This window comes from Callospermophilus lateralis, chromosome 4 (assembly GCF_048772815.1).
Source record: "Callospermophilus lateralis isolate mCalLat2 chromosome 4, mCalLat2.hap1, whole genome shotgun sequence".
NCBI lineage: Eukaryota > Metazoa > Chordata > Mammalia > Rodentia > Sciuridae > Callospermophilus > Callospermophilus lateralis.
Window position 1 is genome coordinate 126694772 of NC_135308.1, and position 27992 is coordinate 126722763.

Here is a 27992-nt window from a genome sequence, read left to right on the forward strand (position 1 = left end):
TTCCACCTGTAAAAGTCTACAAAGCTACTCACAATGAGTCTAATAAGAAAGAAAAAATGGAAAAGATTAAGTATTTGTATTGAATTCTATTTAATATTTGTCTGATAGGCTTAATCTTCCAGGAAGAATAGGAAATGTAAGCTTCAGCTTAAGGAAATCAATTTATTGGCATAAAATTGAAAAATCTGCTATATTCATCCTATTCTCACTTAAAGTGAACAGGGGTAAATAATCTGTACCAAAGGCGAGAAATCTTCAAAAGAGGTCAACAGGCACCCATTCCTATATTATAGTGGTCCTACTTCACTCCTGTCCTATCTCATTCAGATTCCAGGTTTTGGATTAACTAAACCTCAGACTATGGGTCTGCAGAAAAGGGTGGTTAAAGGTTAGGTAATAGAAGCTTTAAAGTTTTAAAAAGTGTTAAGCAAAAGTCTAGGAGAAAAATGTTCAGCTCAGACCACAGGGAGGGGAGAGCATCAGTCTAACCTTGAGAAAAAGAACCTTAATTCTGATGGGAATGGAATAAAAGCTGCAGAGTAGAAGCTAATATGTGGGGAGGAAAAGGGAAGGGCTAATGTTTTCCCTCCTAAGCAACAAAAGAAATCAGCACTTGAATAAAGCCTTTACACTGATGCCCAGTTTCCTTGGAGAAATATTTATTAGTATTAACTACAATGAATTGGTCCAGGGGTTAAAACCACCAACTGGAAAAAGTTTCAGCTCAAAATGCTTAACAATATGAGAAAATTCCACAAATACTATGTAGAGGAAGTCCTCTGCCATTACCAAAAAAAAAAAAAGCGCTATAGAAGAGCAACAAAACAACAAATTACATGTCATTGTTATGAGGCAGAAAAAGTTTCACAAACGATGCTATTGAAACTGATTGTTAAATAATACATAGAATTATGGCAGGAAAAAAGAGTAAGAAGTAGAATTCTTTTTTGGGGAGGTGGTAACTGGGGATTGAACTCAGGGGTACTCGACTACTGAACCACATCCCCAGCCCTATTTTGTATTTTATTTAGAGATAGGGTTTCACTGAGTTGCTAAGCACCTCGCTTTTGCTGAGGTTGGCTTTGAACTCACAATCCTCCTGTCTCAGCCTCACGAACTGCTGGGATTACAGGCACGTGCCACTGAGCCTGGCTAGAATTCATGAGAGGAACCCTATGCCCAAAGTTGAATAGTTAGCATAGCTCTAACTGGGGAATACAGAGTATTGGATAGAATAAAGGAAATACATTTCTATACCTGATCCTAGCAGACAAATTTTAAAGGCTTTAGGCCACATCATGAGAAGAAGACAGGCAGATTTTAATCTACATACATTACTAAAATACTAGGATTGCCAAATAACCTAGTGGACATCATACTCTCTGAAATCAATACAAATTACTATTGACTTACTGGAAGTTGTCACCACTGTGGAGATTATTTGCACGTAATAAGCCATACAATGTCACATGTGTATTATCTGATGAAATGCTAAAGTCATGTTCCTTTCCTTCTCTGATCATTGTGCGTTTAAGAAGACTAGAACATTTCAAAGCCAACTCTAAAGCATCCATCCAGCACCTTCCTAGAAGAACACAAATTTATAAGCAGTACAATTAAATTAAAAGCATCCATCTTATAGTCTCATTACCTTTAAACATACCATAATTTCTTTGAGAAACACTGGAAAAGTTAACATGAACATAAAATTTGCTAAGATTTTCTAATGCAATATCTGTTTTACAAAAGCTTTTTACACAATAAGCATCTATAAACTACTGATAAATTAATAGCACATAACATGAATTAGCAAGAATACCTAGTAAAATGAATAAACTTTATTTTCCAAACATTAAGATGTAGCATAATTTGAAGGTACCAAGCAAAGTACAAATATATATTGAAGGGGTTATGTTTCAACTAGTAAATAAGCTATCTGAAATAATGTTTTGTCATTAATAGGAGGTCTGCTCCCAGGCTTAACATCCATCATGCTTATATATATATGAAAATTTGGGGGGCTGGGGATGTGGCTCAAGTGGTAGCACGCTCACCTGGCATGCGCGGGGCGCTGGGTTCGATCCTCAGCACCACATAAAAAAATAAAATAAAGTAAAGATGTTGTGTCTGCCGAGAACTAAAAAATAAATATTGAAAAATTCTCTCTCTCTCTCTTTAAAAAAAAAAAGAAAAATTTTAAGTCAGGAAAAAGCCTATATAATTCTATCACTAACTGCCATACTTGTTAAGAGAAAATAAATAGATTTATTTTTTAAATCAGAACTGCATTAGCAGAAAAATGTTTATATATCTTTAAGTGCTCTCAAAATTCAAATATATTTGTTTTAAAATCTGATAGCTAGAGTAACAAGATGGCTGCGAAAGGAGTGCAGCACTCCCGTGTACTGCATCACTGAGCAGGAAAAAGACAAGGTAGAATGGATAAAAGCTAGCTTGTTAGGAATTTCCAGCAAAATTGGGGTGCTCCGAAACCTAGAGGAAGGATTTCCATTGCATAAGGACCTGCTACTGGAGCTCAAACGCGAGAGATTTGTCCGCACGGAGGGTCACGCTGCATATGCAGCAAATCGCCCCGAGGCCAGAGTCTACGGCGCTCGCTGGGAAACGACTGTAAGATAACAATGCAAAGATACAGCACTACGGATTCTGCAGGCTCCCGCCAGCTGTGCAAATACTGTACTCAGAGCTGAATTCTGGGCTTGAGATGGGGAAGGAAGCCACCCAATTCGGTTCTCCACATCGGTCAGACCACAGAGGAAGCCAGCGGCCACCATCTTGGAGAGCTGACGTCATCATCTCTGTTTTTTTTTTTTTTTTTTTGACTGATCACAGCTCTTTCAGCTATAGATCAGCGGGGAAAACTTAAGGGCCCCTCCCAGCTCTCCTGTGAGCGCAATAGCCAGACCGAGGGCGGCACGGGAGCCGGCGGCAGCCGCGGCTGCGGCGAGGAAGCCGGCGGCGAGGGAGCCAGCGGCAGCCGCGGCTGCGGCGAGGGAGCCTGCGGCAGCCGGGGCAGCGGCACGGGACCCGGCCGGAACCTGCGGGAGCCGCAGCAGCGGCGCGGGAGCCGGTGGGAGCCGCGGCGGCGCTGGCACAGGAGCCGGCAGGATCCGCGCGGCGCGGGACTCCCAGCTACCGCTCCCACCAGTGCTGACAACTGAGGTCTCTTGCACCGACTCGCCTTGGCGTGGGACTCACGGCTACCGCTCCCACCAGTGCTGACAACTGAGGTCTCTTGCATCAGATACGGGGGCGTGGCTACCAGAAGGTAAGCAAATTTGCTGGGGGTTCTCAGCCCCAAGCTCTACAAACTTAGGGCCTGAGGGAGGCAAACAAGGAGAGTGTGCCCAGGCACTAATGAAACAGCTGCTCCACGTGTGTGCAAGGTAGGCGGAACTGTGACCACCGACAAAACAGGCCCAGTGGACTGCCAGACACATCGCTCAGATTGGGAGAGGGGCAGAGCCGCCGGGCGCCTGCAAGTTATGCAGACCTGCGAATCACCAGCAGATCAGGCCCAGCAACCGCGGAGCGGCAGAGCCACCCCCGGGCCTGCAAGGTAGGGGCACTTGCCACCCACCGGCAGGTCAGGCCCAACAATCTGCCGAGGGGCACAGCTGCCCCACGAGCCTGCTAGGTAGGCAGAACCCTGACCACCGACAGAGCAGGCCCAGAGGCCAGCCAAACACATCGCCCCGCCCCGGTTGGGGGAGGGGCAGAGCTGCCGGGCGCCTGCAAGGCAGGCAGACCTGCGACTCACCAGCAGATCAGGCCCAGCAACCACGGAGCAGCAGAGCCACCCCTGGGCCTGCAAGCTAGGTCCATTTGCCACCCACCGGCAGGTCAGGCCCAACAAACTGCGGAGGGGCACAGCTGCCCCACGAGCTTGCTAGGTAGGCAGAACCTGACCATCGACAGAACAGGCCCAGCGGCCGGCCAGACACATCGCCCCGCCCCGGTTAGGGGAGGGGCAGAGCTGCCGGGCGCCTGCAAGTTAGGCAGACCTGCGAATCACCAGCTGATCAGACCCAGCAACCGCGGAGCGGCAGAGCCACCCCCGGGCCTGCAAGGTAGGGGCACTTGCCACCCACTGGCAGGTCAGGCCCAACAAACTGTGGAGGGGCACAGCTGCCCCACGAGCCTGCTAGGTAGGCAGAACCCTGACCACCGACAGAACAGGCCCAGAGGCCGGCCAGACACATCGCCCCGCCCCGGTTGGGGGAGGGGCAGAGCCGCCGGGCGCCTGCAAGTTAGGCAGACCTGCGACTCACCAGCAGATCAGGCCCAGCAACCACGGAGCGGCAGAGCCACCCCTGGGCCTGCAAGATAGGTGCACTTGCCACCCACCGGCAGGTCAGGCCCAACAAACTGCGGAGGGGCACAGCTGCCCCACGAGCCTGCTAGGTAGGCAGAACCCTGACTACCGACAGAACAGGCCCAGAGGCCAGCCAGACACATCGCCCCGCCCCAGTTGGGGGGAGGGGCAGAGTCGCCGGGCGCCTGCAAGTTACACAGACCTGCGACTCACCAACAGATCAGGCCCAGCAACCGCGGAGCGGCAGAGCCACCCCCGGGCCTGCAAGGTAGGCGCACTTGCCACACACCAGCAGGTCAGGCCCAACAAACTGCGGAGGGGCACAGCTGCCCCACGAGCCTGCTAGGTAGGCAGTACCCTGACCACCAACAGAACAGGCTCAGAGGACGGCCAGACACATCGCCCCGCCCCGGTTGGGGGAGGGGCAGAGCCGCCAGGCGCCTGCAAGGTAGGCAAACCTGCGTCTCACCAGCATATCAGGCCCAGCAACCCGCGGAGCGGCAGAGCCACCCCCGGGCCTGCAAGGTAGGCGCACTTGCCACCCACCGGCAGGTTAGGCCCAGCAACTCTCGGAGGGACACAGCTGCTCCACGCACGTGCAAGGTAGGCGGAACCGTGACCACTGACAAAACAGGCCCAGTGGCCCGCCAGATACATCGCCCCGGTTGGGGGAGGGGCAGAGCCGCACCAGCGCCTTTTAGGTAGACAGACCTGCAACCGACAGACAGAACAGGCCTAGTGGCCAGCGGAGGGGCAAAGCCGCTGCTCACGCCTGCAAGGTAGGCGGACCTGTGACCACCGAAAGAACAGGCCCATCGAAAGTACAGGCACAGCGGCTTCCCGGCGTGGTAGGCACATTGCCTTAATTGGAGGAGGGGCAGAACCACCGCCAAAGCCTGCGAGGGAGACTTTGCAGCTATACAAGAGCAATATAAATATATAGGGGGAAAAATCAATAACACAACAGTTTCACCAAGCAGAAAGAAACGCGATCAATATGAAAAGACAAGGAAAGAAAGGACCACAAGCAATGCAGGTCAACTCAACTTTAGAAGAGGTAATATCTGCAGCAGATGGAATGTCAGATAAAGAATTCAGGATATACATGCTTCAGATGATCTGGAGTCTCAAGGAAGACATTAGACAGCAAAATCAGACAATGAAAGACCACTTTGACCACTTTGACAATAAATTACATAAACAAATCCAAGAAGCAAAAGATCAATTATACAGGGAGATAGAGGTTATAAAAAACAAACAAACAGAAATCCTGGAAATGCAGGAAACAATAAACCAACTTAAAAACTCAATTGAGAATACTACCAGCAGAGTAGAACACTTAGAAGATAGAACATCAGACAATGAAGACAAAGTATTTCAACTGGAGAAGAACATAGACAGCTCAGCAAAGCTGTTAAGAAACCATGAGCAGAACATTCAAGAAATATGGGATAACATAAAGAGACCAAACTTAAGAGTCATTGGGATACAGGAAGGTACTGAGGTCCAAACCAAAGGAATGAGCAATCTATTCAACGAAATAATACGAGAAAACTTCCCAGACTTGAAGAATGAGACAGAATCCCAAATCCTAGAAGCCTACAGGACGCCGAATGTGCAAAATCATAAGAGATCCACACCTAGACACATTATAATGAAGATGCCCAACATACAGAATAAGGAGAGAATTTAAAAGCTACAAGAGAAAGGAAGCAGGTTACATTTAGGGGTAAACCAATCAGGATAACAGCTGATCTTTCAACACAGACTCTCAAAGCTAGAAGATCCTGGAATAACATATTTCAAACACTGAAAGAAAATGGGTTCCAACCAAGAATCGTGTATCCCGCGAAATTAAGCTTCAGGATGGAAGATGAAATTAAAACCTTCCATGATAAACAAAAGTTAAAAGAATTTGCAGCTAGAAAACCATCTCTTCAAAACATCCTCGGCAAAATATTACAGGAAGAGGAAATGGAAAATATCAATGAAATCCAACAGCGGGAGGTAGTACAGTAAAGGGGGGGGGATAATCAAAGAGGAAAACAAACCATGTTTAGTAACATAAATAAACAAATATGGCTGGAAGAACAACCCATATCTCAATAATAACCCTAAATGTTAATGGCTTAAACTCACCAATTAAGAGACACAGGCTAGTAGAATGGATCACAAAACAAGACCCAACAATATGCTGCCTTCAGGAGACGCATTTGATAGGAAAAGACATACATAGACTGAAGGTGAAAGGTTGGGAAAAATCATATCACTCATATGGACTTCGGAAACAAGCAGGAGTGTCCATACTCATATCAAATAAAATAGATTTCAAGCCAAAGTTAATCAAAAGGGATGAAGAGGGACACTACATACTTCTCAAGGGAACCATACACCAACAAGACATAACAATCATAAATATATATGCCCCAAACAATGGTGCAGCTATGTTCATCAAACAAACTCTTCTCAAGTTCAAGAGTCTAATAGACCACCATACAATAATCATGGGAGACTTCAACACACCTCTCTCACCACTGGACAGATCTTCCAAACAAAAGTTGAATAAGGAAACTATAGAGCTCAATAACACAATTAATAACCTAGACTTAATTGACATATATAGAATATACCACCCAACATCAAGCAGTTACACTTTTTTCTCAGCAGCACATGGATCCTTCTCAAAAATAGATCATATATTATGTCACAGGGCAACTCTTAGACAATATAAAGGAGTAGAGATAATACCATGCATCTTATCTGACCATAATGGAATGAAATTGAAAATTAACGATAAAAGAAGTAAGGAAAAATCATGCATCACTTGGAGAATGAACAATAGGTTACTGAATGATCAATGGGTTATAGAAGACATCAAGGAGGAAATTAAAAAATTCTTAGAGATAAATGAAAACACAGACACAACATATCGAAATCTATGGGACACATTGAAAGCAGTTCTAAGAGGAAAATTTATTGCTTGGAGTTCATTCCTTAGAAAAAGAAAAAACCAACAAATAAATGATCTAATACTTCAACTCAAAATCCTAGAAAAAGAAGAGCAAAACAACAGCAAAAGAAGTAGAAGACAAGAAATAATTAAAATCAGAGCTGAAATTAATGAAATCGAAACGAAAGAAACAATTGAAAAAATTGACAAAACTAAAAGTTGGTTCTTTGAAAAAATAAATAAAATCGACAGACCCTTAGCCACGCTAACGAAGAGAAGAAGAGAGAGAACTCAAATTACCAGCATACGGGATGAAAAAGGCAATATCACAACAGACACTTCAGAAATACAGAAGATTATCAGAAACTATTTTGAATCCTTATACTCCAATAAAATAGAAGATAGTGAAGGCATCGATAAATTTCTTAAGTCATATGATTTGCCCAGATTGAGTCAGGAGGATATTGACAACCTAAACAGACCAATATCAATTGAGGAAATAGAAGATACCATCAAAAGACTACCAACTAAGAAAAGCCCAGGACCGGATGGGTATACAGCAGAGTTTTACAAAACCTTTAAAGAGGAACTAATACCAATACTTTTCAAGCTATTTCAGGAAATAGAAAAAGAGGGAGAACTTCCAAATTCATTCTATGAGGCCAACATCACCCTGATTCCTAAACCAGACAAAGACACTTCAAAGAAAGAAAACTACAGACCAATATATCTAATGAACCTAGATGCAAAAATCCTCAATAAACTTCTGGCGAACCGGATACAAAAACATATCAAAAAAATTGTGCACCATGATCAGGTAGGATTTATCCCTGGGATGCAAGGCTGGTTCAATATACGGAAATCAATAAATGTTATTCACCACATCACTAGGCTTAAAAATAAGAACCATATGATCATCTCGATAGATGCGGAAAAAGCATTCGACAAAGTACAGCATCCCTTTATGTTCAAAACTCTAGAAAAAATAGGGATAACAGGAACATACCTCAATATTGTAAAAGCAATCTATGCCAAGCCTCAGGCTAGCATCATTCTGAATGGAGAAAAACTGAAGGCATTCCCTCTAAAATCTGGAACAAGACAGGGATGCCCTCTCTCACCACTTCTGTTCAACATAGTTCTCGAATCACTGGCCAGAGCAATTAGACAGATGAAAGAAATTAAAGGCATAAAAATAGGAAAAGAAGAACTCAAATTATCACTATTTGCAGATGACATGATTCTATACCTAGCAGACCCAAAAGGGTCTACAAAGAAACTATTAGAGCTAATAAATGAATTCAGCAAAGTGGCAGGCTATAAAATCAACACGCATAAATCAAAGGCATTCCTGTATATCAGTGACAAATCCTCTGAAATGGAAATGAGGATAACCACTCCATTCACAATATCCTCAAAAAAAATAAAATACTTGGGAATCAACCTAACAAAAGAGGTGAAAGACTTATACAATGAAAACTACAGAACCCTAAAGAGAGAAATAGAAGAAGATCTTAGAAGATGGAAAAATATACCCTGTTCATGGATAGGTAGAAGTAACATCATCAAAATGGCGATATTACCAAAAGTTCTCTATAGGTTTAATGCAATGCCAATCAAAATCCCAACGGCATTTCTTGTAGAAATAGAGAAAGCAATCATGAAATTCATATGGAAAAATAAAAGACCCAGATTAGCAAAAACAATGCTAAGCAGGAAGTGTGAATCAGGCGGTATAGCTATACCAGACTTCAAACTATACTACAGAGCAATAGTAACAAAAACAGCATGGTACTGGTACCAAAACAGGCGGGTGGACCAATGGTACAGAATAGAGGACACAGAAACCAACCCACAAAACTACAACTATCTTATATTCGATAAAGGGGCTAAAAGCATGCAATGGAAGAAGGATAGCATCTTCAACAAATGGTGTTGGGAAAACTGGAAATCCATTTGCAACAAAATGAAACTGAATCCCTTTCTCTCGCCATGCACAAAAGTTAACTCAAAGTGGATCAAGGAACTTGATATCAAATCAGAGACATGGCGTCTGATAGAAGAAAAAGTTGGCTATGATCTACATACTGTGGGGTCGGGCTCCAAATTCCTCAATAGGACACCCATAGCACAAGAGTTAATAACTAGAATCAACAAATGGGACTTACTCAAACTAAAAAGTTTTTTCTCAGCAAAAGAAACAATAAGAGAGGTAAATAGGGAGCCTACGTCCTGGGAACAAATCTTTACTCCTCACACTTCAGACAGAGTCCTAATATCCAGAATATACAAAGAACTAAAAAAATTAGACAATGAGATAACGAATAACCCAATCAACAAATGGGCCAAGGACCTGAACAGAAATTTCTCAGAGGAGGACATACAATCAATCAACAAGTATATGAAAAAATGCTCACCATCTCTAGCAGTCAGAGAAATGCAAATCAAAACCACCCTAAGGTACCATCTCACTCCAGTAAGATTGGCAGCCATTAGGAAGTCAAACAGCAACAAGTGCTGGCGAGGATGTGGGGAAAAGGGTACTCTTGTACATTGCTGGTGGGACTGCAAATTGGTGAGGCCAATTTGGAAAGCAGTATGGAGATTTCTTGGAAAGCTCGGAATGGAACCACCATTTGATCCAGCTATTCCCCTACTCGGTCTATTCCCTAAAGACCTAAAAAGAGCACACTATAGGGACACTGCTACATCCATGTTCATAGCAGCACAATTCACAATAGCAAGACTGTGGAACCAACCTAGATGCCCTTCAATAGACGAATGGATAAAAAAAATGTGGCATTTATACACAATGGAGTATTACTCTGCATTAAGAAATGACAAAATCATAGAATTTGGAGGGAAATGGATGGCATTAGAGCAGATTATGCTTAGTGAAGCTAGCCAATCCCTTAAAAACAAATGCCAAATGTCTTCTTTGATATAAGGAGAGTAGCTAAGAACAGAGTAGGGACAAAGAGCATGAGAAGAAGATTAACATTAAACAGGGATGAGAGGTGGGAGGGAAAGGGAGAGAGAAGGGAAATTGCATGTAAATGGAAGGAGACCCTCAGGGGTATACAAAATTACATACAAGAGGAAGTGAGGGGAAAGGAGGAAAAATATAAGGGGGAGAAATGAATTACAGTAGAGGGGGTAGAGAGAGAAGAGGGGAGGGGAGGGGGGAGGGGGGATAGTAGAGGATAGGAAAGGCAGCAGAATACAACAGACACCAGAATGGCAATATGTAAATCAATGGTTGTGCAACTGATGTGATTCTGCAATCTGTATACGGGGTAAAAATGGGAGTTCATATCCCACTTGAATCAAAGTGTGAAATATGATATATCAAGAACTAAAAAAAATAATAATAAAAATAAAAAATTAAAAAATTAAAAAAAAATAAAATCTGATAGCAATATCTGCTACACAAAACAGTTTCATATCAAAAGTTCAGGTCCATATTTTAATTAAAAATAATCTTCTGGTAAAAATCAGCTTTGAAAGCTTAGAAGATTCCCTACTTCAAGCTAATAAAAACTATGCAACATAAAAGCACAGAGCCATTATCAATTATTAAGCTTTTAAAGTTACCTTGCTTTCATATAAATAAGTTTTGCTCTCCCCATATTTGCTTCATGAATGAGGTATCAAGTTATAAAGTATAAAATAAAGACTGTGTACTTTAATATTTTTTTACATAAAATAAAACCAACAGTATATATGTGTCTCATAAATGTTACTATTTAGTGATGAAATATAAACAAATGTATCTCCAAAAATGATAAAACTTTATGATTTACCAAGAAGAACACTAAGAAGTCAAAAAGGGATTAATGGGTAAGTGGAGGATGAAGAAGGAAACTAAACTAACACATGGCTCAATTATAAGATGTTTCTTTCCTGTCAGATTTCTGTCTACCAAGTTTACAACACATAAAATATTCTAAGTAACTTATGGTTCCAATATTTCTACTTCAAGTCCTACTAAACACAGACTTCCTCCAGAAACAATACAAAGTGATACATAAAAAAGCTCTTAAAAATGAAAACCAAAATCCTGTCCATCAAAAATTATACTTACCATCTGACTCTGAAGTAGCTCGGATGATCAAATAACTGCTAGGTAAGGGCTGAGTTATGGACCCAACTGCTTCACCTTTTGGACCCTTAGTAATAAAATAAATTGTGTATAATAAGAATTAAGAAATCTTAACTTTGTTTTATCTATCATTATTTACAATAATCTAAAGCAGGCATAGATTCTAATTTAAAAGCAAACCAGCTTTAATCTCATTCTTCCTGAGAATGCAAAGGTTAAATATTAAGGCAAGATTTTTTCTCCAAAAAATTCACCTCCTTAACAGAAAACTAAACAAATGATAATTAGCATCACTTAAATATTATCTCTACATATTGCCTACATATTAAAGAGACCTAAAATTTACCATAATAAACCCAGAGAATTTCCATTCCACAAATACCACTAGATAAGAAACACTAAATTTCTAGAAGTCTAGTGAAAACAGCTGTAAATATAGTTCACAAGTAAAACAGAATTACCTAAGCCCAGAATGGAACTAACTCTGAAATACTAAATTTATTGCTACAATGACTACTGAACTAAAGATTAAAAGTTCAGGTCTTTTTTTATGTGTATGGATATTGTCTAACTGAACATGCGTGCACACACACACACACAAAGTAAAGCTACTTGAACTTAGCACTAATCTCAGGTGGTTTTCCTTAAAAGAGAACTTCAAACCCTTATTCAAGGGTAATTGACCTTCTTAGAAAATAAAGATCACTTTATAAAAATTTAAACTAGATCCTGATTTAGTATGTATTGCATGGCGACTGCTTGTAGAATGCCTTGAAAGTTAATCACCTAAGGCACTTCTACCTCCCCGTTTACTTCTGCTTTTACAGCACATTAGTGACCTCAGTAGTGCTCTTTAGTTATAAAAATGCTGAGGACAGCTTCTGCTTCTAGACTCCCCATCTCACATTGACATCACTACAGGGAAAATCACAAAATAAATGGCAGTTTCTGTTTTAGGAGTTCTTACCATTCTGATGAAGAAGAAAAAGTAAATATAATGCAATGTTATAAAGAGAGTAATTAAAAATTTACCTAAACAGTATAAATTGAATCCCCAAGGACAAGAGAAATAAAATGCAATATAAATTTGGGAAATATTTTCTGGAAAAATTGTTCACATTTTCTGGAAAAATTGTTCTTAAAGATAAACAGTCTTTTGGTGCATGTTACATTGTGATTACAGACAGGAAATAATGCTCTCAAAAACAGGAACAACTTTGAATTCTGGGAAGACAGAAATCAACTGACTGATTTATCGTAATTCTACTCAGATTTTCATCTTTACTTTTTACCTTGAAAAGTGCTTACCTTTACTGCCCAAATAGACTGCTCCAATGGATGGAAAAGTTTGAAACAAAAGCCATCTTTTTTTGATGGACGCTCAATGATTTCACAGGCATTCAGAAGGACTGTTCCAACCCACTGACCATTTTTTTGTGTTTTATATATCAGTAGCACCCCAGGTTTCAACACACACCACAACTTGGTCCAGCTCTTTAAAGTACCACGAATCTGGAGAAAGATAAGTTCATTTAAGGAATAAATATTTGTTCTTCTTGTCCATAAGATACAAACTGAATAATTGCAAATAGGATTTCAAAGTATCCTTAGCATGTACATTTTTTTTATATTTCTTTAAAAAGATACCACATAGCAAGCACTGAATATAGATGTGAAATAATATGGCTCCTACTTGTAAGGACTTTATGGGCAGGAGAGTGCTGGGGATCAAACCCCGAGCCTTGAACTTCCTGGGCAAGTATTCTACCACTGGTCCTAGTGGTAGAATAAGAATTAAGAGATCTTAACTTTGTAAGATCTTTTGAGACAAGATCTTGCTAAGTTGCTAAAGCTGACCTTGAAATTGCAAGCCTCCTGTCTCAGCCTCCGGAACAGCTGGGATTGTAGGCATGTGCCACATGCCCAGCAGCAACTTAAGTTTCAGTAGAAGACTAGTTCAACAGTTAAAGAAAATGTACCAAGTAGAAGAGTTTCCAGAGTGAGAAGCCATTAAAATATACCAGTACTGGGCTGGGGATGTGGCTCAAGCGGTAGCGCGCTCGCCTGGCATGTGTGTGGCCCAGGTTCGATCCTCAGCACCACATACAAACAAAGATGTTGTGTCCACCGAAAAACTAAAAAAAATAAATATTAAAAAAAAATTCTCTCTCTCTCTCTCTTTACTAGTACTGCAGTTCTTTTTGTAGCATTTATAAAGCTGTAACTTTATGTGAATAAATGGTTATTTTTGCCTTTTCTACCTTTTCCCCCTTATCACTGCATCAATAGTGCTGAAAACACTGCTGGCACATACCAGGAATTCTCTAGTGGATGAATGGTAGGAATGAGAACGAACCTCTTCCTTGACCCTTAAAGTCTTCCAAAATTACTTTGTTTTTAGTGATTACATAAAGCATGATATGTAAATTTCTTGGAGGAAATTTTAAAACACAAATTACATGAATCTTCTCATAAAATGTTCCTTATCCTAAGATTTAATGCTATGTTAATAAGCCTATACTTATTTTCAATAATTCTCTATTTCTAAAATCTATTGAAATTGTTTCTAGGCAACTTACTGAATTCACAATATTGAAAAGAATGTTAAAATTTAGAAATTTTAAAAATAGGAATTATCCTCACTTTTATTTACTTTAAAGCATCTGTTCTCTTGAGGTACTTACATAAATTATGAAATAAACGTAGAATTTCCTAACTCCCAAATAGATATACTGCAGTAATTCTAAATGAGAAAAATTGAAAAGGGGGTAATTTGGAGCCACGTATTAAGAAAAGTGAAAAATTTTAAGAAAAAGGTAGATATACATGTAAAAGAGATGGTAAGACAAAAGAAGCAAAAGGAAAGGAATTACCCTCAGATAAAATTCTCGATGGTAAAGATTTGACAATATGTCACAGAGGACAAATTACCAGAATGTAGGTTTTAAAAGCCAGTGAAGTGTTTTAAAAAGCCAGTAAAGAAGATAGGCTTGACTCGGGGGTAGGGAGTGAGATCTGGAGTTAAAACATCTCTAAGTAGAGCCAAATTAAACCAGAAGGTGTTTTCAGTGTAAGATTGAAGACAATCTTGGTGTTACTTAAATTGTCAGGGAAACTACCATTAGATTGCCAATTTAGTGAGAACTTACATAATAGGTTTCATAAGGGTTATTAGGTTGGAGGTCTTACCAACTCTTGAGCAAACTGGAAAGCCTTCAAGGATGTGGTGAATCTTAGGTGAATGCTAGGTACTGCTAGGTATAACAAATTTCTGGGAATTAAAATCTTATAAGTTTATTCTCTTTTTTTGCTTTTCTTTTGCAGTGCTGGGGTTTGAACCCAGGGCCTCATGCATGCTAGATAAGCACTCTACCATTGAGATATCCCCAGCCCTACGAAGAGTAGTTTGAAAGATTCTTACCAGATATCCCTCAGATAAAAATGAGGAAGAGGGTAGAGTGACTGAGATGAGAGAAAAGGAAATAAAAATAAAAATAACCAGAGGTCAAAAGAATAACATATGGAAGTAGCAGTATGTATGTCTAACTAATACTTTTCAAATGGTAACTTTTATATTAACTTTGCCTCATTTTTTCCTCAATAATGCATATGCCAAGTATACAACAATAATTTGAGTAGTAAGCAAAATACTTAACATCATACATAACATCACACAAAACTCTTTTTAAAAGAAATGCTATGCATATTTGATCTTATTGTTAAGAGAGATATTAAAGTTCCTTCTCCCCATTAAGATCGGAACATAAAACCTCTGAGATACACTTAATAATTTCCTCACCAGTGAACAAGGATCACCTAGCAAGTGTCTTTGGGTTTTCAGTACACTCTGGGTTTTTCCATTCTAGTAGGTAAATATACAGCAAGCTGAACTCAAGATGCAAACTCACTGACCTTTAACCAGTCAGCCATAACAATAACAGAAGGATCTGTGATGGTACTGAGCAACTCCTTCGTGGCTCTTTTCTTTTCTTCTCGGTAATTTTTCTTTTGCACCTATTTTATATAAATAATGGAAAAATTAAAAACTCAATGGAAGCATTTTTTTTCAATTTTTTAGGTCTAGAGAATGTAGTCTATGAACTGCTAAGCCTCATGAGCATAAAAAAGTTATCATGTATTTGGATGGCTGTTTTATATCTGGGAGAAATTTTTAGAAAACCTACATTGCTTAAAACTAGCTTTTCTGATTACTGGTTCAGTTTTCTATGGCTTTAAAAATAATTTTATCTCTTTTTAATTAAAACATACATGAATACAATCTCATGGCAAAAATTTCAAACAGCACAAAGCTAAACTCTTTATTACATTCCATCTTCGTCCAATCCCCAGAACTAGCCCCAGTTAACCTTCTGGAAAACCATACTTTCAGACTTATTTCTATGTATACAATCTATAGAAATACATAGCCTTTGTAGTTCTTTTTTTAACACATAAAAATTTCTCCCATTTAATATTTTTTTGGAGACTGCATGACTATCTTATTTTTTTTTTAATTACTCCATAGAATTCCTAGTAGGTAAAAAAAATGAGAGAGCTATCATTGATGACAATCTATGAACCAATCAAGGGTTTCTTCACCTGTATTCCAATTACTTCATTTAAACATCACAATAACTTTTTGAAGTAGAACTATTATTAACCTTATTGCACAAATGAAAAAACTGAGGCAGAGAGAGTACCTTGTCCAGGAACACAGGAAATTGTGGAGTCAGGATTCAAACAGAGGCAGACTGACTCTCAAAGCTACTCTGTGTACTTTTAGGTTATATTGTACCATTTGTTTTTTAATGAATTCTCTTAAGGATAGCAATCTACTTTGCTACTAGTTTTTGTTTATTAGAAACAATGCTGCAATTATTTGCAAATGAAGCCTTGTTTTCTTTCCTAATACTAAAATGTAAGATATAAACAATTAAAAAACCATGGATGAAATTAACGCATTCAGAAGATCAAAGTTTTACCTTCATAATTAAGTTACTTACGAGATAATATGGGAAAGCAGCAGTAAATTAATAAAGTATTATTGCTTTCTTTACATTTGGATATAGGAAGAGTAATGACAACCTATTGGTGACTACATTTTTCAAAAATTACAATATAAAATCTTTTACCAGAAAAGTTCCATTTAATGGAAAGAGACTACACATGCAGAATAAAATTTTAATAATTTTATACCCCCAAAGCATTAGACTTTTGGTCTTTTTAAATATGTGTATCTAAATTAACAGATTTAATATGCAAATGCAAATGTATACAGGACTAGCTAGGTATGGAATACAATAGGTAAAACATACTAAATAAGGACAGGAGACAGTTAAAATCACATATTCCTTAAACTTCAGCTTCTAAGACCATTGAGTAAGACAGGTCTAACATTACATATTTCTTAAGAGAAATAGGAAATCTGGACTTTAAATTGTTGGCTCAAAATTTTAAAATGTTATTCAGGTCAAACAAAATATATCCATCCACCCATGGGTCAAATTTAGCAAATGACCAGGAAGTTAGCAAAATGTAATTTCATGGGTACCAGTGATTCCTAACAGGTGTTTCAGAACACGGTGATATGCCCACTCACCCGTGAAGAGATACCAGGTCCTTAAAGCAGGCTGCTCTGGACAATTATCAAGCAGTATCATCATCTGACTTCCGTGACCATACAAATAACATTTTCTTTGTGTGCCTGTTCAACTGTCCCTTGAGGTATTTTAAATCCTCTTTTAGGAATGCACATGAATATTTCTTAATAGCTTGCTTTCAAAAGCACATACTAAGCATAATGTAAGTTATTTTCCAGAAATAATTATGGAAACTAACCTTAAGAGATTCTTTTTTTGTGAGCTTGCTTGAAGTTGAACTGTCCTTTTCTGAGCCATTATAAAGTTTAGATTCAGACTAAAATCACACAGAATTGAAAAGAAGAGAAATAATTAAAACCTTCATATAATCTACACATGTCATATAGAACTTAAAGTTATGCTTCTCACATTCTTCCCATTTACTGCTATCATAAATAAAAGTAGATTTTCAAGTACTGGTTTTCCCTATATAGTATTTGTGTTTTGTTTTGTTTTGTTTTGTTTTTAAACATGTCGGGAGCTGCAGGTGGAGCTCAGTGGTAGAGTGCTTGCCTAGCATGTATAAAGAAGCACTGCATTCGATCCTCAGCACCACATAAGAATAAATAATTAAAATAAAAATATTGTGTCCATCTACAACTAAAAATATATTTTTTAAATGTTAAACCTACAAATACTCAAAAGTAAAAACTTGTCAAAAATTAACCTGAAATGTGAAGCTAAGTAAAGAGCATTTCCAAATTTTTCCATTCTATTATTCAGAGTATTTCTAAGAATACACACAATTGTGTAATTATTATTAGGATAAAGTAAGCCAAAACAATGCTTTTTTAAACAATTAAAGTATTCTAAATAAAAAACATACCTTGAATATTTTATCATGATGCTGCATACACTACCCTATAACTAGTCTTCCTCCAGTGAGAAGAAATAGTCTTCAGAAATTAGTATTAGACTATGGTAATTCAGACAGTGTTTACACACCAATATTCCTAGGGTCTACTTCTTCCTACCTATCCAGGGACCTAGTGTCTTAAATTTGCTTCCAGACTTTCAGTTGATTTTTCACATTCTTATTTAATCTTCATAATAACCTTGAAAAATGAGAATAAGAGCAGTTTTATCTCTGTTTTATAAGTTATGAAAGGGAGGTTCAGGGAGATTGTTTTTGCAAACTTATCATCATTAACATAGCAGTGATCAGAACTTGGGTCTCCTAATCCAGTACCACTAATCTTTCACCACAGTAGGAAAGCATAAACCTACAAGCTGTGTCTATTAATCATGGAACAACAAAATTAAACATACTCCTTTCATGTCCTCTAATTGTTATTTTTATTTATTATTCAACATAGGAGAAAGTACTTGATGTTCTTAGCAATATTCATACAGCAAGGACATTACAAGGGACTTAATCCAAATATGGTTTTGAAATGTCAAAGGGTCAAATCTGCATCATATCACTAGATAAAATCAAGGATGAAAACTGTTGGATGCAAACGCTCAATTTTAAGACCCATGAAGGCAGACATCATGTTTACTCATTAATGACATCCAGTCACCTGAAGAAATAAATTTTAATCAATAAAATGAAAACAAATGTGACACTTAAAAATTTAATAAAAATGTGAAATATAAACTAAAAGTGTGGAAGTAAATTTAAGATATTCAAACAATCTAGGTTCACTGTATAGGTAGGAAGAAACAGAGTCTAAGAATACTGGTGTTTAAACACTATATAAATTAAAATAATCTAGGTATTTCTCTCATCTGCTAAAAATGCTGGCTACTTGGTTTTCAAATGTTGAATGGTCAAATCTGCATCATATCACTAGATAAAATCAAGGATGAAAACTGTTGGGTGCAAACTCTCAATTTTAAGACCCATGAAGACAGATACCATGTTTACTGATTAATGACATCCAGTTACCTGAAGAAATAAATTTTAATCAACTAATAAAATGAAAACAAATGTGACACTAAAAAATAAAAATTAAATAAAAATGTGAAATATAATATAGGTTATGATTATGGTAGGAGTAACTGATGCATCAAAAGGGAACTACAAATAATTCTAACATAAAAGTGGGGGACCAACCTGGCTGAACTTTTGTTAAAATTATTGATTTAAAAACTGGGCTTGAAACATCACATTGCTTATTACCATGATAATGATGGCATGCATTGTGATACGAAAGAATTGTACAAATTCCTTCAGTTAAGCAGGTCTCTGTCTTCTTATTGGCCTTGGGAACCCAAAGATGGTATGGCTGCTGTCAGAGGAATATGATGGCTTAAAATGTTCATGAAATTTAATTTCCCACAACTTAACAGGAAAATTATGTGTACTGTAAGGTAGTTCTTAATTAATATTAAATGAAGATTACCTTAAAAGTTAATAAAAGTTAATAGTTGTTTACTATTTACCAAATACTATTTTAAACACTTTTCTATGCGCTGTTTTAATATTCAAAAGCAACCCCATGAGATAGTAGTAATATCCCCACCTTTACTAATAAGTAAACGAAGACCAACGATTGAATTATCTTCCCAGAGTCATCCAGCCACCAATAGACAAACACGAACGTTTACCCTGGACTAACTCCTAGTCTCATGCTCTTGTAATTACACTACATTGATTTCTCACATTTAAAACTATTCAAAAATATCTCAACCAGACTTAAATATAAAATTTATCTTTATGAATAAGAGGAAATGTTTTCCCAACAACTGCAAATGACAAGCTCTGACTTGATTATTTCTAAAAGATTCTACTACAACAGGAACAAGCAGGCCAGAAGGACATCACAGGAGCAAGGTAAATCAGAGTACATAGACATCCAGGAGTCATGCCATATGTACAGTCCACTTCTGACAAAACAATGACCCAGTGACCAAGTTCTATCACCCATACATCATTACCTCATTTTCTGAATCAACACACCTTTAAAAAAACAAAATCTAAAAAAAAAATCTATTTTTTTATTTGTCCTAATTAGTTGCACATGACACTAGAATGCATTTTGACACACTGTACAGAAATGGAGCACAATTTCTCCTTCCTCTAGCTGAACATAGTGTAAAGTCACACAGGTAATGTAATCATACATGTATACAGGGTAATAATATCTGTCTCATTCCATAGTCCTTCCCATCCATATATCCGCTCCCCTCCCCTCACTCCCTTCTGCACAATCCAAAGTTCCTTCACCGGCTCCGCCCCAGTAGATTAGTATCTACTTATCAAGAAAACATTCGGCCTTTGGTTTTTTGGGTTTGGCTTATTTCGCTCAGCCTGATCTTCTCCAACTCCATCCATTTACCTGCAAATGCCACAATTTCATTCTTCTTTAAGGCTGAGTAATATTCCATTGTGTATAATGTACCATATTTTCTTTATCCATTCATTTGTGGAAGGGCATCTAGGTTGAGTCCACAGTTTAGCTATTATGAATTGAGCTGCTATAAGCACTGTGTCACTGCAGTATGCTGATTATAAACCAAGGAGTGGAATAGCGGGGTCAAATGGTGGTTCTATTCCAGGTTTTCTGAAGAATCTCCATACTGCTTTCCTTAGTGGTTGCACCAATTTCCAGTCCTACCAGCAATGTATGAGTATATCTTCCCACATCCTCACCAACACTTTGTTTTTTAACTTTTTAAAATTTGTTCTAATTAGTTACATATGACAGCAGAATGTATTTCGATTCATTGTACACAAATGGAGCACAACTTTTCATTTTTCTGATTGTATATGATGTAGAGTCACACCATATGTGCAGTCATACATGTACCTAGGGTAATGATGTCATCTTATTCAACCATCTTTCCTGTCCCCATTTCCCCTTTTCTCCCCCCACCTTTGCCCAATCAAATTTCCTCCATTCTTCCTACACACCCTGTACCATTATAGATCAGTGTCCACTTACAAGAGAGAACATTTGGCCTTTGGTTTTGGGAAAATGGCTTATTTTGCTTAGCATGATATTCTCCAAATCCATCCATTTACCTGCAAATGCCATAATTTCATTTTTCTTTAAAGTTGAGTAATATTCCATTGTATATATATACACCAGTTTCTTTATCCATTCATCTACTGAAGGGCATCTAGGTTGGTTCCACAGTTTAGCTATTGTGAATTGAGCTGCTATGAACATTGATGTGGCTGAGTCACTATAATACACTGATTTTAAGTTCTTTGGGTATGGATTGAGGAGTGGGATAACTAGGTCAACTGGTGGTTCCATTTCAAGTTTTCTGAGGCATCTATGCACTGCTTTCCATAGTGGTTGCACAAATTTGCAGTCCTACCAGCAAAGTATTAGTGTACCTTTCTCCCACATCCTCACCAACACTTGTATTCTTGATAATTGCCATTCTGATTGGAGTGAGATGAAATCTTAAGAGTAGCTTTGATTTGCATTTCTCTAGTCGCTAGAGATGAACATTTTTTCATGTTTATCGGTTGACTGTATCACAGAAGAAATACAATCAATCAACCAAAAACCATCTTTTTTGAAACTATTTTACTAAACTAAGCTTATTTTTCATCATAACCTTTATGGACCACTAGCTTAATGATGACCATAGGGTTTAATGTATAAAAATTTTTATCTCTATATTAAATGGCCTGTAATCCCAATGGCTTGGGAGGCTGAGGCAGGAGGATTGCGAGTTCAAAGTCAGCCTCAGCAAAAGCGAGGCACTAAGCAACTCAGTGAGAGTCTGTCTCTAAATAAAATACAAAATAGGGCTGGGGATGTGGCTCAGTGGTCAAGTGCCCCTGAGTTCAAGATAAATAGGGCATTAATGTATGAAGGTTCTTAAGATTTCCCCCTGGAAACTATGACTTACTATACTTATAAGGAACAACAATGATTAATTACTGTTATTACAAAGATATTTCAGACTGGAATGATTTTTTTTTAATATTCAAGTTAAGATTTTTTTTAAAGTAAGTAATAGATAACTTATGATACCTCCAGGCAAGTAGATAGATGTTTGGAGACTCAAGTTAAAAAGATCTAGGCTCAGAAACTCCTCATCCTTGTAACAGGATTCCTTTTATCTCACTAGACACTTTAATTATGCTGGCTCTTAACTTTCATTGAGATAGACAATTAAAAATTTATTTTAAAATGATACTTTGGGATAATCTGATTAACTCAACTTTTTAAATTCACTCATTCATATGATGAAAAGACCTAGGCAAAGATACATGAGAAAAAGGAATTGCCTTCATTTTAAAAATGTTTTGGGGATGAGGAGGGTATATTTCATTGTGCTTAATGTTCTAATTATGCATTTTAAGAAATAACATTAAAACCCACGTCTTTTGACAGTTTTTATACTTTTTGCATAAGGTTCATAAAAGCATAAAGTTAAAATTGTTTGTTGATATCAGTTATATAGATCATAGGAAAAACTGTGAAATTTTGCTACCCAAAATTACTTAAGTACAAATAAGAATCTTAAGAATGCCATGAAAATAAGGTCCAGTTATGAATGTATAAATTTTACTGTTGTTGCAAAAAACAATAGAGTGAGTTACATGTTAAAATATTTAGGAACAAACTAGCTAATATAGATCTCCAGGATAAACTAAGATTAAATCCAAGTTAGGAGAGAATTAGTAAGTTTCGGCTCTTGAAAAGTGACACGATGAGTATAATTTTACTTACACCAAATAGTTACCATGCTAAGAATATCACTGATTCACTGTAATCCTTTATTCAGAATAATAAAATGAATTCTTAAACACCAATTATTAACCAGGTACTTTGCCAGGAACTTTCCACATAACAATCTGAAAGGTAGATCCTATCTCCTTTTCATGAAGCCACTCTGGATTCTAGTTTTACCACTTAGAAGTTACTCTGACCTTTGGAGAGGTACTTAATTTCTCTGAGCTCACTTAAAAGTGAGCTGGCTCACTTATAAAATTGGGCCAAATGAAACCTGACTACTAGGATTGTTATGAGTTAAAATGGTATTGCAATAAACTTAACAAAAAGTAACTATTAATATCATTGTAATGAGCACCTAAAAACTCATAGATAATGGATTAAAGACTGAAACACTCTCTTGATGTGAAAGCAGCACTATCTAGTAGAACTTCCTAAATTATAGATGTTCTATATGTGGTTACTGAGCATGAGAAATATGACCAGATTAACTGAGAAACTGAATTTTGAAATTTATTTTATTTTAATCAAATTTAAAGATCCACATATGACTAGGCTATCTTTTACACAAAGCATAATTCTCTGAGAGAATTATCCTCCTCAGATGTGATAATTTCAATTGTTTATTCTGTCTTGTGCCTGCTCAAATCTGTTGCTGAATTCCTGTAATGAATTTTCATTTGTTACTGTTTGTTTTGTTCTCATCAATACACATTGCTTTCATTAAGATATGCAATGTTTCTATTCGGGTCCCAACCCTACCCTACCCTTCAAAACCTACATATGAGTGACAAATAGGTGGCTATAGTATGTAGGTTTTTGCGTTTAAGTGTTTAAAGTTTCTGAGTAGGAATATCATTATACTATACGTTCACCAATTTAGGAATTAATTGCTTGAAAATAAAGTTTTTAAAAATACTATAAATTCCACTATTTCTAGTTGTGGCAGTCAAAACACATGACTTCTTCTCTTATTTTCTTTAATTACACAGATCATGTAAAATGACTGAAAGGGCTCAGATGACACTACTCAAAAAAAATGGCATCTTGGGATATTGTGTATTTAGCATGAAGGAAACTGAGAAAACTGTAAAGGCAGAAAATTACTCTCTGACCTTCTCTTTCCTTTTTCCCCTGAAGTAGGTCACAAAAACTTTCTCTAATACTCCTCTGAGACAGATGCTTTCCCTACGATCAGAAGAAAGGATTCAAAGACGTAGAGACCCAAGAAGAATATGAATAAACAGCCTTCCTGAGTTTCCCCAGTTTGCTGCCACTAGATCATAACCCTCTTTGTCCAATTATAATATGACCATATACTTTTCATCAAAACAAAGCAGAAACACACAGATTTCCCCATTTCTATGGGTATTCATTTCTGAAGGTTCCGGTATTAAATAGAACTGAGATTAAATAAAGTTTCTTTTCTCTTGTTCATCTGTCTTTTGTTAAAGGGGTCTCAGCCATGAACCTAGCAATGGGTAGGAAAAGAAATCTTCCATATCTTATCATGGCATTTCTCATGAATATTATATAAATACAATGTAGTGTTAAAACTTCCATCTTAAATACTTTACATACATTGATAGATGGACTTTATGTAATGAATACTTGAAAAGTGTGAATAGCATTCATATAAAATCATACATAAAAAGATATTGTGCAATCCTCTCAATCACTCCCAAAATTAAGGGCTGAAAATATAAGGCAGTAAGTGCAAAACCTGCTGCTGAGAATAGCAGAGAATTCACTGCCTTATGAAATAGTTTCTTACAGTCACTAAGATTTATTTCCACAACATAAAAGCTGTTCCTGCTAATACTAAATTTGATCAGAAAGGGCAATCAAAAGTCAAATTTCTTGACAAATTTTAGAAAATTCAATGAACAGCAAACACACAGGGAAACCATGGCGTCATTATAGTGTTTCTCAAATTTGGGTATGTACTCTTCAAGAAAAAACTCCCAATAGACCTAAGAATATGTATAAATATCTTAGTTTGAGCAATATTTATTTAGAAAACTATGCCATATTTTAAGAAAATATATTTTTATTGTAAGGTATTAATGTTAAGATTATTGGCCATTAACTGGGGGAAACAGTAACGTACGTGTGTGTGTGTGTGTGTGTGTGTGTATGTGTATGTGTGTGTATGTGTGTTCTTTTCATGTAAATAAACTCTGAACACTACAGAATTTTTTTTAAAAAGACAATATCCCTGAGACTATCTCTAAATGGAACCCCAAGTCTCCAGTTTGAGAAGTACTGTTGTATTACACATACCAGAAATATTACATATTTTTCATTAACCAAGAGTGCTTAAATCAGACCCAGTAGAATATTTTTTTTCATACATACTATATGGCTTAGACATACCAAAATAAAAATATCTCATAAAAGTTTGACAGGATTTTAGTTGAAATCCCCTCATCTTAAATATTATAAAAATGTCGTAATTATATATTTGGGGATAACAAGATACTTACCTTGCTCTTTGATATAGAAAGTGAAGAGTCATCTTTATTTTGAGAATTATCTTCCTTCCCCCTTTCAAAACCTTTGGGAAAAAAAAGGTCAATATCTCAGTATTACTACTTTTGAACATATATAGTCATTAACATTAAAAATTAAATATACATATATGTCATTCAATTTCAAGTATACGTTATCTTTTATAACATCAGTACAGGAGGCCTAGACTGTACACATAAATTAATTCAGTTTCAGAGAGATGATGAAATATTTCCTAAAACCCTCCAACATTAAACTAAATAGCTCTTTTCTGTACACCTAGAGCACTATATATGAAATCAGCCCTCATAGAGCCTTTATTGTAGTGTGCCCATTTCCAACAAAGAATCCTAAACTGAAAGAATAAACCCAACATACTTTTAATCTCTTGTCAAACAATAAAAATATTACAAATAGGTGATAAAAGAAGATTGGAATATAAATCTGGAGTGAGAGATACATATACTTTTTTAAAAATCGAAGCTGAGTACAATAGCATGCACTCCCAGTTTCTTGAGAGTCTGAGGCAGGATGAACATTCCAGCTCAGGAGGGCTCAAATAAGAAATGTTACTACTGAAAATTATATATGACAAGCATTAAAAAAAGTACACATTTTAGTAAGAATCATTCTATTTTTGAGGACAGGTAATATTAATCCCTCCCTATAATTATTTATTCTAGTTCCAAAGAAGCCTTTATTAAAAAATAAATGTATAATTATAGTACCAGTACTTGAAGCATTTGAAAATTATTTCTAGTATATCAATGATACCACTTATTGTTTCTATTTGATTCATAATAGCTAAGACCATCCATTATTTTTTTAAATTCAGATGTTTTATTAAGTTATTTCTATAGTATGAAAAAGAGCCTTTTCCCCGCTCCTCTGGAAAGAAGGATCACTCAATTCTAATACTAGGGGAAAAAACTTCCATAAATATTACATGAAATTTTAAATGAAAACTCAAAAGAAATTTGAAAATTCAGTATAAGGTAAACCAAAGAGTTACACAATTCAATTAAAAATTTTTGAAGTATTTATTCAAAGCAATAAACAGTTATAAGTAATTTTTTTTAGAGTTTAATGATATTTATTCCCTGGAATGAGTACACAACTTGGCATATACAATGTAGGTAGGGGAAATGCTTCCAGACCAGAATGTTCCTTAATTTCTCTTTAGCTCCAAAGTAATTTTTAATACTAATGACTAACCTAAGTTACTTCCAAGATCTAAACATATGTGCAAAAGAACTCATGTTTTCTTTAAATATATATTGTAAATGAAAAAAATCTCACAGAAACATACTTCAATTAATCTAGTGTTATTTTAGTTTTACCTGAATCTAGATCCATTTATTAGATTAAGAAAAATGCCTAGTTCATTTATCTATATTCACATATTATTTCTATCATTTATTTATTTTATTTACTTATTTACTTTTTGGTAATAGGAATTGAACCCAGGGGTGCTTTACCACTGAGCTACATTTCCAGTCCTTCCTTCCTTTTCTTTCTTTTTCTTTTTCTTTCTTTTTTTGTGAGGTGTGGGGGGACACAGGATCTTGCTAAATTGCTGGGGCTAACCTAGACCCTGCCCTAGCCTCCCAAATCTCTGGAATTATAGGTATGCACCGCTATGTCCAGCTCACAAATTTTTAATAAATAGGACAGCAAATGAAACAAAGTTGGAAGTCAGAATAAACTTTTTAAAAGTACAAATATGTCTACAGAAAGTTTCAAGTGTTGGAAAAGGACATCCATAAACCTAGGTTATATATTATCTGTCACACTCAATAAATTAATCTCATTCTAAAAGTCTATATAGCTTAGACTTACAAATCACGATTATCTAACTTATAATCAGGTTCTGATGACTTCCAAGTTACTTTAATTATAGAAGAGTAAAGCAAAATGCTTCCTAAAATATCCAAGTTTGGTCAAGTGCCTTGAGTTTCAACTAAAGGTAAAAAACGTAGTTCATCAGTGTAAAATGCAAAGAACATATAAAAATGGAAGTGTTAAAATGAAAATACTGCAAAGCTGTACGTTAAATTTATTTTAGTCAAATTTGTGTTGCTGTGACAACTTAGGAGAGGAAAAATTTATTTTGGCTCATGGTTCAGAGGTTCAGTCCACGGTGGGCCGATTCCATAGCTCTGGGCCCAAGGTAAGACAAACATCTTGGCAAAAAGGTGGTGGGAGAGTGGTGCTCCATTCATAGGAATCAGAGAAACAGAGAAAAGGGGCAGGGGAGAAATAACCCCTTCCAGGCCCACCCCATGCCACACCCCAGTGACTCACCTCCTCCAGTCACTCCCCATCAGCCTAGAGTTACCACCCAATTAGTCTATTCAAACTAGGATGGACAGATTAGGTTACAGCCTTCACATTCTAACAAATTCCTTTCAATTCTTCCCCTATTAACATAGGAGCTTTCAGGAGAATACTTCCTATTCAAATCATAACAGTTCCCAAGGGAAATTCCAAGAAGCAAAGAGAAAAATATCATACTAGGGACTCTTCCATTAGGCTGAATAAAGCTGGTTTCCTATAAGTGTGTAAAATATCTTTACTTTAAGTCAGTCATGAAAATACATTTATAAGACGCCCAAAGGAGCTGTCAAAATATATCTTGAGCTTTTATTTATTTTCTACTATGTGTGAGAATTCAGAATTTGTTTAAAATATATTTTAAAGTATTACTTTACTCCTTTAGAGTAGTTACATTTGTGGACAAAATCCTGAAGTATGTATTATTGAACACTATCAATAATGAAGAACAGTTTAGGATTACAAGTTTTACCAA

General features: G+C 36.9%; 1 protein-coding gene across 7 annotated transcripts in view; it reads right to left on the reverse strand.

The window, feature by feature from the left end:
• Positions 1–27992, reverse strand: part of Osbpl8 (oxysterol binding protein like 8) — a 192452-nt gene that overhangs the window by 32903 nt on the left and 131557 nt on the right. For all 7 annotated transcript variants that reach the window (XM_076854889.1, XM_076854893.1, XM_076854892.1 and 4 more), the window contains 6 exons: positions 25159–25229; positions 17227–17304; positions 15301–15402; positions 12697–12900; positions 11371–11455; positions 1414–1585 (listed from right to left, as the gene is read on the reverse strand). In XM_076854889.1, the coding sequence (XP_076711004.1) occupies positions 1414–1585; positions 11371–11455; positions 12697–12900; positions 15301–15402; positions 17227–17304; positions 25159–25229 (712 nt within the window). The remainder of the gene's footprint in view (positions 1–1413; positions 1586–11370; positions 11456–12696; positions 12901–15300; positions 15403–17226; positions 17305–25158; positions 25230–27992) is intronic.